The 13,851-nt window shown below is 34.2% G+C and overlaps 1 protein-coding gene across 7 annotated transcripts in view; it reads right to left on the bottom strand.

Moving 5' to 3' along the window:
- The window catches only part of Sick (sickie), a 504,036-nt gene that overhangs the window by 94,567 nt on the left and 395,618 nt on the right, over positions 1-13,851 (bottom strand). For 6 of the 7 annotated variants that reach the window (XM_076804259.1, XM_076804267.1, XM_076804263.1 and 3 more), the window contains 2 exons: positions 9,849-10,117; positions 2,595-2,746 (listed from right to left, as the gene is read on the bottom strand). In XM_076804259.1, coding sequence (XP_076660374.1) covers positions 2,595-2,746; positions 9,849-10,117 — 421 coding nt within the window. The remainder of the gene's footprint in view (positions 1-2,594; positions 2,747-9,848; positions 10,118-13,851) is intronic. The other variant, XM_076804253.1, reaches the window with a different exon arrangement.

The raw sequence follows: 13,851 nt of genomic DNA, 5'->3' as shown, positions 1-13,851 counted from the left end.
TGAAATATCTTGATGAAAGATTAATGCTGGAATTGTATTCCTTGTTTTGATTTTAAAATAATTTCGTCATGAATAGAACAAAAACAGTCCGGCTGATTTATACACTTCCGCGAGATTTTATCGATTTAATATAGAGCGATCTATGTCTTAATTATCTACTTCGATCAATAAAATCGATAAAAATAGTCCCATTTACATAGTGTTTGGACTTATTTTAATCGGAAGAATCTTGAATGTCCATTGGTATTACAATTATAAAGATAAGACAACAATTACTGAAAATAAAATTTTCCAGTCACCGCATTGCTGCGGTCAATTTTCTTTATTAAGCATTTCCACAATGAAATGTGAATATAACTCGTATTTTTATAATCTTTTGTAATGATTGGCACCCAAAAAGACAACAAAAAAATGTATTTAATTAAGCATAGTAAGCAAAGACATACTTGAGTGGTACCAACGTCGACTACGCATAGCGACGGCCCTGGCGAGTCGCGAAAAGGCTGCAATGGCCGTCTGGCGCGAACGCGTCGCGCACACGCTGTCAATTAACATTTTCTGATCCTTCTCGTACATTAAGGGAATCAAATACTTTTCGTGAATGGTTTCTTTACCAGAAATGTCTGTAGAATGCATTCCTGTATAGTAAATTCCTGCTAGATAAAGGATTTTTCACATAAATACAAAAATAGAGCGTACAAAGTACCCGCGTCGGCACATTTTCAAACTTTAACAACCATTTACAACTATTAGGAAGTACATAAAAATATAATTGACTATATGAATATGTAGAGGAGAGTCCCCTCTATCTCTTGACTCAAATGTTACCTTTCTCGCGTGTTTAGTTTTTGCGTAACACGTCGTTTCGTATCAAAATCGGGCATTTTTACAAAAACCAAAATTTTTCGAAAACGTTGCGTGATGGAGCAATTCTACTTTCAGATTCGGTTTTAGGATGACAAAGTGTATAAGAATCACCCAACAGGTATTGCAAAACTCGAAAAAAGTTTAATTTTGTTGGACAGTGTTATTGGCGTATGCAGGCAATATATAATTAGATAATTAGACCGCGGATGTTTATGCAATTTGAAATTTTTCTAGAAAAATTTTAAGGAACCGGTATCAAATAAAATCTCATTTTTTGCGACAATAGCCTTTGCACTAAGCTCTAAGTATTATAAAATATAAATTCATTAAGAAACTTTTTTAAAAGTATAATACGTGAATTTTGTCGTCCGTGCACGTTGAAATATTGTTGAGTTTCACTGGTTTAATTCCTCGTCTAGGAAGGAGTAGTTTATGCAATGAGAACTTTGAACGATGAATAAATATATCGCATGTGAATAGGCCATAGGCTACCATACCTATAAGTAGGCTACCCTACTTAAAAACAAAATTAATTCGAAAATATTATGGGATCTATAATATAGATTCTTGCATTGTAATATTACCGCTCTTTTTTATCTATTTTCATTGTCCAGAAATATTTTAAATAATATTTATAATATAAAATTAGAATATTTCGTTTTATATAAATTAGTTTCCCAAAGCTTTTTAGCGGTCAATTGTGAGACTTCTAAATTTTATTATTTATAAAATCATCGAATCATTCTGCAATTTTTAAATTAGATCAAACGAGGAGACTCCGTTCATCTTTTATTGCACAAGCAACAGAATCTTTCTTGTTAATCAATGCATGAACTGTATGGTCTTAAACCCTTGTATGCACACTACTTTTCCTGAACGCTAAATTTTAATTATCAATAATAACAAAGAATGTTATTTCATTTTTCTCACGCGATACACGAATGAGTAAATCTCACTTGTGTGATTTGTATAATTGAAATATATGTCTATTTTAAAATAATTAATATTAGTTAACATTCATATTTCCAATTAATAACGAAGAACAAATTCGAAGCGACCGAATTCGTCAAATAAATTCTAAGTTGCGCTCAAGATTTCAAGGAGTGCCCATGAATATGGAGCGTATCCGATAATGTCTGTTCCGGTGTTCATAAGTAGATTAACAATGAATTTATGGTTTTCCGTCGAGACAGTCGCGTTGTATACATGAATTATTATTTCTCTCATAATTTTATGTAGTGCCTGAATGAACTCAGGAACTCGAAATTATATTACCGTACTTCAATTTCCATAACCCGGCAAGAAATCATAATGGAAGTTACGACCGATATTTAGCACGATAGAAGATGATATATTGGTGTTTGGTTGGAAACTATTCTAACAGGTTTGGCCGGATCAAGCTCGTTAGAGCAATGACCGGCTCGTAACTTCGTTAATTGTTGTCCTGTTCGATTAATTATGATTAATCATTTGCACCAGTTCGCCTGGCGTTGCGCGGACAACGTTCAGCTATCTCGCTTAGAAGAGAGAATAGATCCGCTTTGAGCAATTGTGTATCAACCGTGACGTCAGTTTAATAGGTCGTTATACACATGTATTACGAAATAGGCGCAACTTCGAGCGAACGGTAGCAGGTTGTTAATATACGTCAAGTACGGTTTATCGTAACAGAAATCGTTGTATATATACATACATATATATGTATATATACATAACGATGTACTCACATTGGTCGATAGCTGGCTGGTTAACGAGTGGACCTTCTCTTGAGCGTCCAGCAGCTCCCTTCGCAATTTCCTCAGTTCGTGCGCCTGCTTTTCCTCGGCTGAACTGTACAGACTGCTCGCTGTCGATACCAAAGATACAGAAGATCCATGGACTGGGGGCAAAGCAGGAAAAGAATTCTTGTTTTTTCGTTTGCTCATCTTTCACAAAATATTATAAACATCTACGGGGAAGCTAATCCAAGTAGGAAATGCGATCCTATCGACACGCGCATCGAAAAAATAAACTGATGGAACGATGAAGTAGATGAATCTTTCTATTTGTAAAGAATATTTTCGATATTATTCCGAAAGGCGCCGGTGGCCGATCGAGATGAAACTTGGTGGGTATGTAAAACTCAACATTCTGAACAACTTTTTCCTATACGTGTAACCACGACTCGGCCATAGTGTCGGAGATATTCGCGAAAAACTACAGTTACCAGTCCATTCAATTTTGCCTATACGTGCACGTCCGAGGAGTGCGTATGTGTCAGCATGGTGCGACCGCTCATCAACTGTTTCTACAGATATATCACGACGATCGTCAAACGTTGTATATACCGTGTGAACTTTTTACAACGCAATACTTTTTACATAATTACTAAACGTATACTGAAGTATACGGTCTGGAATAGCTAAAAGTTCCTTAAGTATTTTTATATACAAAAATCCATGTGAAATGTGAAACACCCGTCAGCGTAGTCGCCCCCTCAACGACCTAGTCTCAATCAACTTGAATTATACCTTCTCCTTGAGATCTTGTATGTGATCATGCATATACGTTATTAACAAAGTAATTTTTATACGTTAACATACCTTGTACTACGCGGAAGTGTGTTCAGAATCCATTCTAGTAGCAGCAACAGTTTTCTGAGAATATCTCAGAAACCAAAGCCGAGCGGCGGCAACATATATAGGAAAAAGTTGTTCAGAATGTTGAGTTTTACATACCCACCAAGTTCCATCTCGATCGGCCACCGGTGCCCTTCGAAAGTACAACCAATATTTTTACTATACGAGATGAATTTTTATACGAGCCGTTCATTTGCCAAATCGATGAAACAGTATACGTTAATTTTTTAGACTCTTTCACCTTATGACTTTGAATGACCTTGAATGACTAAAAAAAGCTAAGTTGACTTTCAAATCTCCCAAGCAACTCCACCTGAAAAACATTTATGTATACCACGCAATGGGCCCCTCGGAACCAAATAACTTTTGTCTGAATTAATTGAAAATTATTCAGGTGTCTTGTCTCAGGTGACTCACCTTGTAGTTTCATTGTCATCCTCTTTCCTAATTCAAGTAGGAAATGCAACCCTGCTTTACGCGCATTGAAAAATAAATTAAAGGCGGAATGTAATAGATGAATCGTTATTATTTGTAAAGAATCTTTGTACCGTGTAATACGCATTTTAAGATCGCATTTTTTATGCGATAGGATATTTTAATTGTTTTTAATATTTCGATCTTTTGGATATTGCAATAATTCACGAAAAACACTGAACATTCTAGACGTACATAAAACACTTTGTAAGTTCACGGACTTATCAAGTCTATCGTTCTCCTTCTCTAACTGTCTACAACAGAGCTGCTCGACATGTCTATTAGCGGGCAAGGGCGCCCGCCTATGCCCGTAGGCATAGTTACGGGCAAGTGAGTTAGCGGAGTGGAGGTAGGCCGTAGCACATTCGTAGCTGGCCACGTAGCTGTGACATTTCTTCTGACAAATACAGTGTTTACTCGATATATGTCGAAAAACACGGGTCTAGCAAGGACATACATCGATCAGGAGATGCTATTGTTTGATCCACGCGAACGTAGAAACGGACAGCGAAGAGACTGTAGAGGCTTCTGTTCATGGTCCTTCACGGGGTATACCCCGCGACAGTGGAGATAGTTCTGGGACTTTTATCATATACAGGGTGGCCCACATAACTCTGAACAGCTCAATATCTCGAAAACTATGCCATCGATTTTAAAGTTCTTAGTCTTAAATTGCATGGAACTGAAGGGCCTTTCTGACTACATAAACGCGAAGTGGCCTCCCTTCCCCTTTAACGGGGGAGGGGAGGTACCTTTGTAATTTTAAATGGAACCCCCTATAAAATGATACATATTTAGATTCTACCGGAAAAAACAAGTCAATTTTGTCTGAAACATTTTTTTGTCAGATACTTCCATGATGAGATATAACAGTTTGAAGTTTCGAGTTGTAGGTACTTGAAGCGCTCGGAAATAGCGTTATGGAATTATACGCGCTTGAGTCCTTTGCTTATTCGTGAAGAAATAAAATGTACTTTAAATTAAATGTTCAAAATGTCCACCACGGGCTTGTAAACATTTATTTACTCGAAACATCAAAGTTGTTCTAACATTTTTTAACATTTCGGGAGTCACTGAAGCGCAAGCGTCACGTATTCTTTGTTTCATATCCTCTTTTGTCGTCGGCGGTTCAAACATAACTTTGTCCTTTACATATCGCCATAAGAAAAAAACTAATGGTGTTAGATCGGGGGATCGAGGAGGCCATTGACGAGGTCCCCCACGACCTATCCATTTGTTCCCAAATTTTTCGTTCAAAAATTGCCTGGTGATGATTGCAAAATGTGGAGGAGCGCCGTCTTGTTGGAACCACATTTCTCTTCTAACGTGCAGTGGCACATCTTCCAAAAGCGCAGGCAAATGATTTTTTAAGAAATCACAATAACTTGCAGATGTTACAGTTTCTTGAAAAAAATAAGGTCCAATCACAAAATCTCCTATTAGGCCACACCAAACATTTAAAGACCATCGATGTTGAAAGGGAACACATCGCATCCAATTTGGGTTTTCCACGGCCCAATAATGCAGATTATGTCTATTTACATGCCCTGAATTCATAAAAGTGGCCTCATCGGAAAAAGGTATTTTGCACAAAAAGTCGTTTTCCACAACACCATGCAGCCACTCACAAAATCTTACGCGGTGATCGTAATCTGCTATCGAAAGCTCTTGTGATAAAACCATGTGATAAGGATGATACTTTTGCCGTTTCAAAATTCGTTGAATTGATGAACGACTAATATGTGATGTTTGTGCAAGTGTACGTTGACTAATATGAGGATTTAATGTAATTGCAGCAAGAACACTGGCACTATTATTTTCATTAGTGACAGCTTTACTAAGCCGCTTTTCTAAATTATGAAATGTTTCTAAATTATGAAGCGCGTATAATTCCATAACGCTATTTCCGAGCGCTTCAAATACCTACAACTCGAAACTTCAAACTGTTATATCTCATCATGGAAGTATCTGACAAAAAAATGTTTCAGACAAAATTGACTTGTTTTTTCCGGTAGAATCTAAATATGTAACATTTTATAGGGGGTTCCATTTAAAATTACAAAGATACCTCCCCTCCCCGTTAAAGGGGAAGGGAGGCCACTTTACGTTTATGTAGTCAGAAAGGCCTTTCAGTTCCATGCAATTTAAGACTAAGAACTTTAAAATCTATGGCATAGTTTTCGAGATATTGAGCTGTTCAGAGTTATGTGGGCCACCCTGTATATAGAGTACACAATGTACATTCAGCCTTTGAGCCTTTCAGCCTTTGTACATGCCCAGGACGAGAAAATCTCTGCCCGTACGAGCAGACGTTGAACCGCTCTGGTGTACAAGTAGCGATCTTTTTAGAGTGTCACTTGAGAATCCGACCTAAAATCGTCGTAGATATTTCATACTCAGAAGGTCAAAAGATTTTCCACCTCTCATAATTTTGTTTTTCTATGAAAAAAAACTCTCTGGTATCTTCAATAGTATACATCTGCAAGTGTTTACACTTTTACCGGACATCCTGTTTATATTACATGTACTCAGACATACATATATAAGTTTATGCACATACAGTGGCATTGAAATAAATAGTCAACTTAGATATCTTGCGGCTTCCGATTTTTCTAAGCATAACAATAGAAAAAATTCTTTACAATCTAAAGATTCATCCGTTTTTGTATTAGTATGCATGTAATAAATAAAACAGACACGGTTCAAATTTGTCATATTTTTCTTCAAAGTAATTTTAGCTGCAATTCAGGATAAAAAATTATCTTCCATGGAAAAACTTTGATCATGTCTTTTCTATTAGGAGAAAATAATTGAATAAACAGGTTATCCCAATAGTAAATCATTTTTTTTTTTTGAATATCTGATATTTAACAAATTGATTAAAAAAATTAGTCGTTTACGCACTCTATTAATTTTAATTCTTTCGCAATTTATGATTATAGTGCTGTTAATAATTTGGAAACATTCAGAAATTAAACTATTAGCGTATACATGTAACAAAAATTCGAAATGGACTGAGATTTTTTTATTTCTGCGACAGTCTTTAGGGAACTTTTTCAAGTAAGTTTGAAGTATTCCTAAAATTTTACAAGGCATTTTAACAAAATACAGTATCAAAGTTTGAACACCTATTTTAGTGTGTACTTTGTCATATTGCGTAATTTTTTAAACATTAGGTTTACGGAGCACTAAAAGTGGTTATTTCGCAATATTATATGAAAATAATGAGAGTATGTTGAGACAGACAAATAAATGTATTGTAAATTAGAAAATTTAGTGCCCGTTATTTTGACGGGTCCCGTAAATCTAGTGTTAAATTTCCCACGAGAAGATTAAAGAATAAGTTTTTAGAACATTCAGACAGCTGAATTTCATTTTAAATTTCAGAATTACGGAGGGTACAAAATTGTTCATAATTTGTATACTTCACAAGATGGGCAGATAAAAATAATACGACAGAACTATTCGATGGTAAATTGTACATTACATTAATTTGGAATGTAAAAAATTTCTTAAATATTCAAACGCCAAAAAGGTTCATTAATTATTTACCCACATCATATAATAACTATATTTCTGTTATTGATAAAATTATTTGAACTGTTGTCATTTATTGTCACCTTTATTGTTACAAGCTATGTTTATTTGATAAATGATTATAGGAAAACAAGGGTATTCGTTATATTAGTGAATTGTAATTCAAGATCAAATAGATGCTTAATTTCTCAAAAATGCTTTCCGTACCATAACTATTTATAACTCTACAATTTGACATTTTTAAACTGTTATCTTCCGTATTATTTACAATTCAAATTTCTAATTTGACATAAAACGATTAGATAAAATCATAGGTAATAATAATTTTTTTGCTTTACTAATGAAACATATATAAATTTTTATTAATAGAATCAAGAGATATCTAAACGACGTTCTTGCAAAGTAAACCAAGTAACTTACCTCACTTTATACCATTCTACCAATAATGTGAATCAAAACTTCTATTTATATCCCACATAAAATATCATGATAAATATTGCATTCACAAAGTGTAAAAGAATGATAAGAACAGTTTCTCAAGTATCTAGTTGTTAGACTAAACATTCTTACTCGTGGTAAATAACATTTGAAATCATTGTAAATTTCCATTCACTGACATTACGAGGAATCTATTACTATATTTTCTGATGAATTAAATATGTTTTTTGATAAACAAAATATTAATAATGCTTTTTAAAATTTGTATCACTTATAAGATTAATAAAACGAAACTCTTTTTTTCAATGCAGCGTAAGTTTCTATATCGTAATTTTGAAAAAGGTGAAATAATCTTAGCGATTGAGTTAGGATTATTGAAGCAGTAAAGTCAAGATATTTGAATATTCGTATTTCGTTAACAAAACGTTCAACAGTTCAATAATATTGCAGAAATGTTAAACCGGAAAATCGTATTTAAACGAGACGCTTGTATTTCTTGAAAATGTAGCCAGGGACAGGAAAATAAAAAATTTTCTATTGCTTTAAGTATGACAAGTCTAAGAATTTACTGAAATATTTTTAATGATAAAGCCGTAATACAAAAATTTCTTAACGGTAGAATAAAAAGTAGAATATTAAAATTCTTAACAGTAAAACAAAAATTAGAATTACTTAAATTCTTAATAGTAGGATAAATGGTAGAATATGAAAATTCTTAATGGTAGAGTAAAATGTAGAATATGAAAATGCTTAAAGATAGAATAAAAAGTAGAATATGAAAATGCTTGATGGCAGAATATGAAAACTCTTAATGGTATAATAAAAGGCAGACTCTTAAAGTACTTCGTTCACTTGTCCATAATGCTACTAATCCTCATACGCTCCTCAGAAATAGTCGCGTAAAAGTATAAATATAAAATATGATAATTTACCCATTTTTGCTCTACAGTTAAAAACGATAAATCATGTTCCATTTATAGCAGGGATGGGCATTTTTGTCTGAACTGAATTTGGACGAAATCGGATTCAAAATCAAAGAACTTTCGATAGAAATGAGGTAGAGCGATGAAATTTTTTTTAAATTAAAGCTGCAACTTTGTAGAATATGGGACAAATAGAGATATTGTGGTACGAACGCTTTTCAACCTCGAGAAAATTCGTTAAACGCGCACAAATTCAAGAAAATTTTAGTTTTTCCAATACCACGCGCGGAAAAAATTTGTTTATTACATGCTATACATCATTTCCCATAGATTTTTTCACGCTGATTTCAAATCTGGTCTGAAAATTTGTCTACGACCTCAGGATTTTGCAAAAAATAGATTTTTGTGACAAAAACTAATGAAGTCATTTTTTCGTTGAAACGAATGGATGGTAATAATCTTTCTATTTTTCCCATATTCTACAAAGTTTCAGCTTTCATTTAAAAAAAATTTCATTGCTCTACCTCATTCCTATCGAAAGTTCCTTGATTTTGATTCCGATTTTGTCCAAATTGCCCACTATGCGCCGTAGCCGTGGGATAACGAAGACGCGAGACACAATCACATTTTAACCCTTAAGTGAACTATTGGGCCGATGCGGCATCACTCAAATTAATAATTATTAATGCTAATGTTTAGCTATTGATAATATAACTATTTGTGGATCTAGATGAAATTTTATTATATCGCTACGTTTCTGTTTACTATGTCGATAGAAATGAATTGTAAATATAAATATAATATTAAATATAATTTAATTGAATATTTTGAAAGTCTACTTAAGGGTTAAAGAAATACAGCTCACAACACCAACGGAAAGAGATCAATCATAGTATGTAAAAATAGTAAATTGGTAAATTTTCACCCTGAGGAACGCACGAGGATCAAGTCAAAAAGTTATAGCTATAAACATCTCTGAATGAAAACTTACTGTCGTCGTCTTTATGCACATGTTGGTACAGATTAGGAGGTTGACGCGAAGTGTGCGTGGGTGTCGGAGATGTTGGCTGAGACCAGTGCTGCCCTGTACACCCAGTAGATCCTACCGGGACACTGTAATACGGTTCAACACCTACGCCCATTCCTATCCCAACTCCAACTTCTTCACCGACGGAGGATGATGCTCCACTTCCTCTAGCTAACATTGATGGATACATTTTTTCGCTTTTCGTGGATCTGCGAAAACAGACGTATAGCCATCTAAATCGTCGGTAGAAAACATTGGAACAGTGTGTCATGAATTTACTCCGAAGATCGGCAAAAAGTTTCATAATTAAAACCATACTTGTATCCATGTCGATACGTTGTTATTAGACTGCGGATTTTCCGGCGAACTAATTCTCTCAATATGTTAACATCTATTGTGTTAATAATTAAGTTTCGGTAGGTTAACACATCGCATGCGGGTATATTTCGCCGCAAATTTACACGCGTAGCGTGCGTTTTTCGCGAATCTCGCGGGAGCTTGGTAATTCGGTAAAATCGCAATAAATCGAAAACTACTTCGTTTTTCTCAACGAAACTTTTTTATTTCACTCAAACTCCAGTGACAGACTGCGAAAAACTTAACGTGTTAAAGTAGATAAGTAAAAACGGTTGATATTTCATGGAAGTCTTAAGAAATGTATAAAAATTCACAGTCTGTTTATATTTTTAATTTTGTAAAACTATTTGTATCTTCGGAGAATAGAAAAGCGCGTAACGTGCATCGATAGAAGATGTCTAATGTCGATGTTTAACATTTGACCGGCCACCCATCTTCACTATGAACAAAACGAAATAATAATAAGAAAACAAATTTTAGCTCATTATTGTATCAGTATTATTATCGAATGAAGAGTCTGCACGTTTACCTCTGCATATGTGCTTGAATCTTTCCTTCCAATGTACAGGGTGTCCCAAAAATGTTGTACTTCCTTGAAAAGGGTGATTCCTGAAGACATTTGAAATAACTTTTTCCTTTGTGAAAATATTCCCTGTGGCTTCGTTAAGGCGTTATTAACGAAAAACACGGACCAATCGGAGCGTTTATCGTCAATAACTACTAAAAAAAGTCGCGGAGAACATTTTCGTAAAGGACAAAGTTATTTCAAATGACCTTAGGAATCACCGTTTTCAAGGAAATACAACATTTTGGGACACCTTGTATAAATTATAGATTTTATGCAGCAGAGAGTTATTGAAAATGATATAATTTATTGTGCAAGAAATAAATACGAATACAAGAGGAACAAGAATCTTGTTAACCTTTTAAATACCAACGTGATTTATGACACACTCGATATAGTATTTGCCAAAGTTGTATGGTTACAAGTACATACATTACTGTTGGAGATGTAAAAGAAATTGTATAAAATTTCAAAATTTGAAAGAATTAAGTCATAATATCAAATTTAATTAAGCCACAATTACAAAGGAATCTAGATATCAATGTTGCTCTCCGTTTAAACAAAATTATCCAAAATCCAAATAATTCAAAATGCTATATTCAATTTTAACAATTCTGTTACTTTCACTGTCAAAATTATTCGAAGCGACTTATTGATTATTACATGAAAAACACTTGAAAAATATTTTGTAATGAAATCGATAAAGACAAATATCTGAACAGTGTTGAATTTTATGGCAAATGCATTATAATTATTAAAAAATATCATAGAATCTTGTCATAAAAATTGTACATTAAACTTTTGAAAAATTGGTATTTTCACTAAACTTATTCGAACTGCGCAGGAGCTACTGCCGCCATATTGTATCTTTTCCTATTTGAAATAGTTGAGATACATGACAAATTGGTTGTATATTATTCTATAAATACATAGGGTAAGAAACCTAATTACAGTGGGGGTACCAATTACTGTGCAAAAAAGAGATATGTAACATGTATATTAACTGGTTTTAATGAAAAAAATTAATAATATCTCTTTTTTAATTTTTATTGTGCTTTAAAAATAAGTACAATTAGTATAGCCATAGTAATTGGGTCCCTTACCCTATAACAAAACTAAGCTAAATTAATATAACTACTATATAAAATGTTATAGATGCGACGCAAGACTGCGGATCTTTATGCAAAATGAAAATTGTTTGCACCAATTGCGAGAAATAGAAGCGAAATAAAAATGTTCTGAAATTCTTTTAATCTTAAATGCATAAAATGAAGATTAAATTCTAAGGTTTGTAACAAACTCTTCAAGAGGCTAATAAAATTGATCGAGCAGTAGCGAAATAACAGAATTGGTTTAATAATTTAGTTTCGAAAACTGATGCAAACGTTGCACCAATAAATATGACGGGCCTGTCAAATGTCAAGGGGTCGTCTAGTAATCCCTAAACCCTTGCCAACATTGTCAATAGGTATCTGCGCGCAACTTATTCAAACGTTTACATGATAGAAAGCTCAGTTATCGTATATCTATTGCAGCTTATCACGCTCGATAGCATTGGGGAAGACAACCGATCGAATGATTGGGTAACAAGCGTTCTCGAATAGGATTATGCGTGTGCATGTGGGTTCGATCAAAATGAGAATCTTGAGATGCGAAGACACTGGCGTGTTACGTACTGGTTAGAAACTGGTTACATTCATTTTGAGACGAACATTCTAGACGGGCGGATTAAGCCAGACAAGTGTTCTTCGCATCTGAGTGTTCCGTTTGCTTAGGACATCGATGAGAACACGTCTATCTACCTGACGAGTGTATACGTAATTAGTCGATCTGGAAGAGCCTTCTAATTAGAAGATAAATTCTCCTCCGTCTGAAACTCGAGTGCCACTTCTCCGTTCCATATACACTCGCACAGTTCTATACGAGCACAGCGAAAGGAAACGAGTCGACTAAACGAATGATGAAAAGAATACCATCAGGAAAGACACATGAAAACACAAGCAGAAATGATTCTTTATAATTGTTACAATTAAAGACAATTAAATGAAAAACAATTGAAATGAGTCACAAAGATAACCAGTTCACCAGGTTCCAAAGATTTTGTGGATTTATATTTAGTCAATGAGAGAAACTTGGCGTGTTTTAAATACAGGTAAAAATAGTCTGTTTAATGTTACACTTTCACAACAGAAAATAAGGGCAACGAAGAAAATATAGTGTGTGATAGTAATCACTATCTAGTAAGATGTTTATGTATTTATACCAAAAAGAAGTATATAGATCAAAATACATTTAAAGAAAAATTGAGAGAATTAAAAATTCACATTTATACTTTTCTGGACAAATTCGAATTTTAAATGGTCTAACTGATCTAGTGACTTTCGAGTTTCCGTACTTTCTGTGCTATTGTATTATTTCCAACTTATTGTAACTACAGTAAAGTCTTGATCTAACAATAAGGCGAACGGAGCTACACGATTTTAGTCAGTTCGCCTCCTATCCTCTTCAAGAGGGTGGGGGCATACTTCGCGAGGGGTCAAGAAGTTCGAGCTGCCTCGGTCGCCGAGCAGTGTAAAGTGTAAACATGCCGCGTGATGCGACACCGGGTCCGGGTATATCGATGTGAATCCAATTACAAAACTTTTTTATTTTGCATTATTTTTTTTTATAGGATGTCCACTAACTTATTTGTGGCATTTTTCTGATTAAAATGTCACTAAGCACGATATAATTTGAACTGTATTTAGCGGTTCACGCGATCCGTGTTTACACGTGCTGTCCTTTTCTATGGTCGGCGCGGTCGACGCGGTCACAAGAAAATACTAGCCCTACACGATTTAAGTCACAGCACAGACCCGAGGATTCGGCTTAGATTAAGACTTTACTGTACATTAAACCTACATACAATCTAGTAATTACAGCAAGGAGATGCTAAAAGTTAGAGAGTGAAGTGCAGAAAGCGAAACAAGTAGTGTTAAATATCAAATGGTAAATAGTAAAAATGTGAAATGTGAAAAAACACTATAAATAATAGTGTAAAATATT

This window comes from Halictus rubicundus, chromosome 2, assembly GCF_050948215.1.
Source record: "Halictus rubicundus isolate RS-2024b chromosome 2, iyHalRubi1_principal, whole genome shotgun sequence".
Classification (NCBI taxonomy): Eukaryota; Metazoa; Arthropoda; class Insecta; order Hymenoptera; family Halictidae; genus Halictus; species Halictus rubicundus.
The sequence above is the reverse complement of the archived record's forward strand: the minus strand, read 5'-3'. Positions and strand labels throughout refer to the sequence as shown.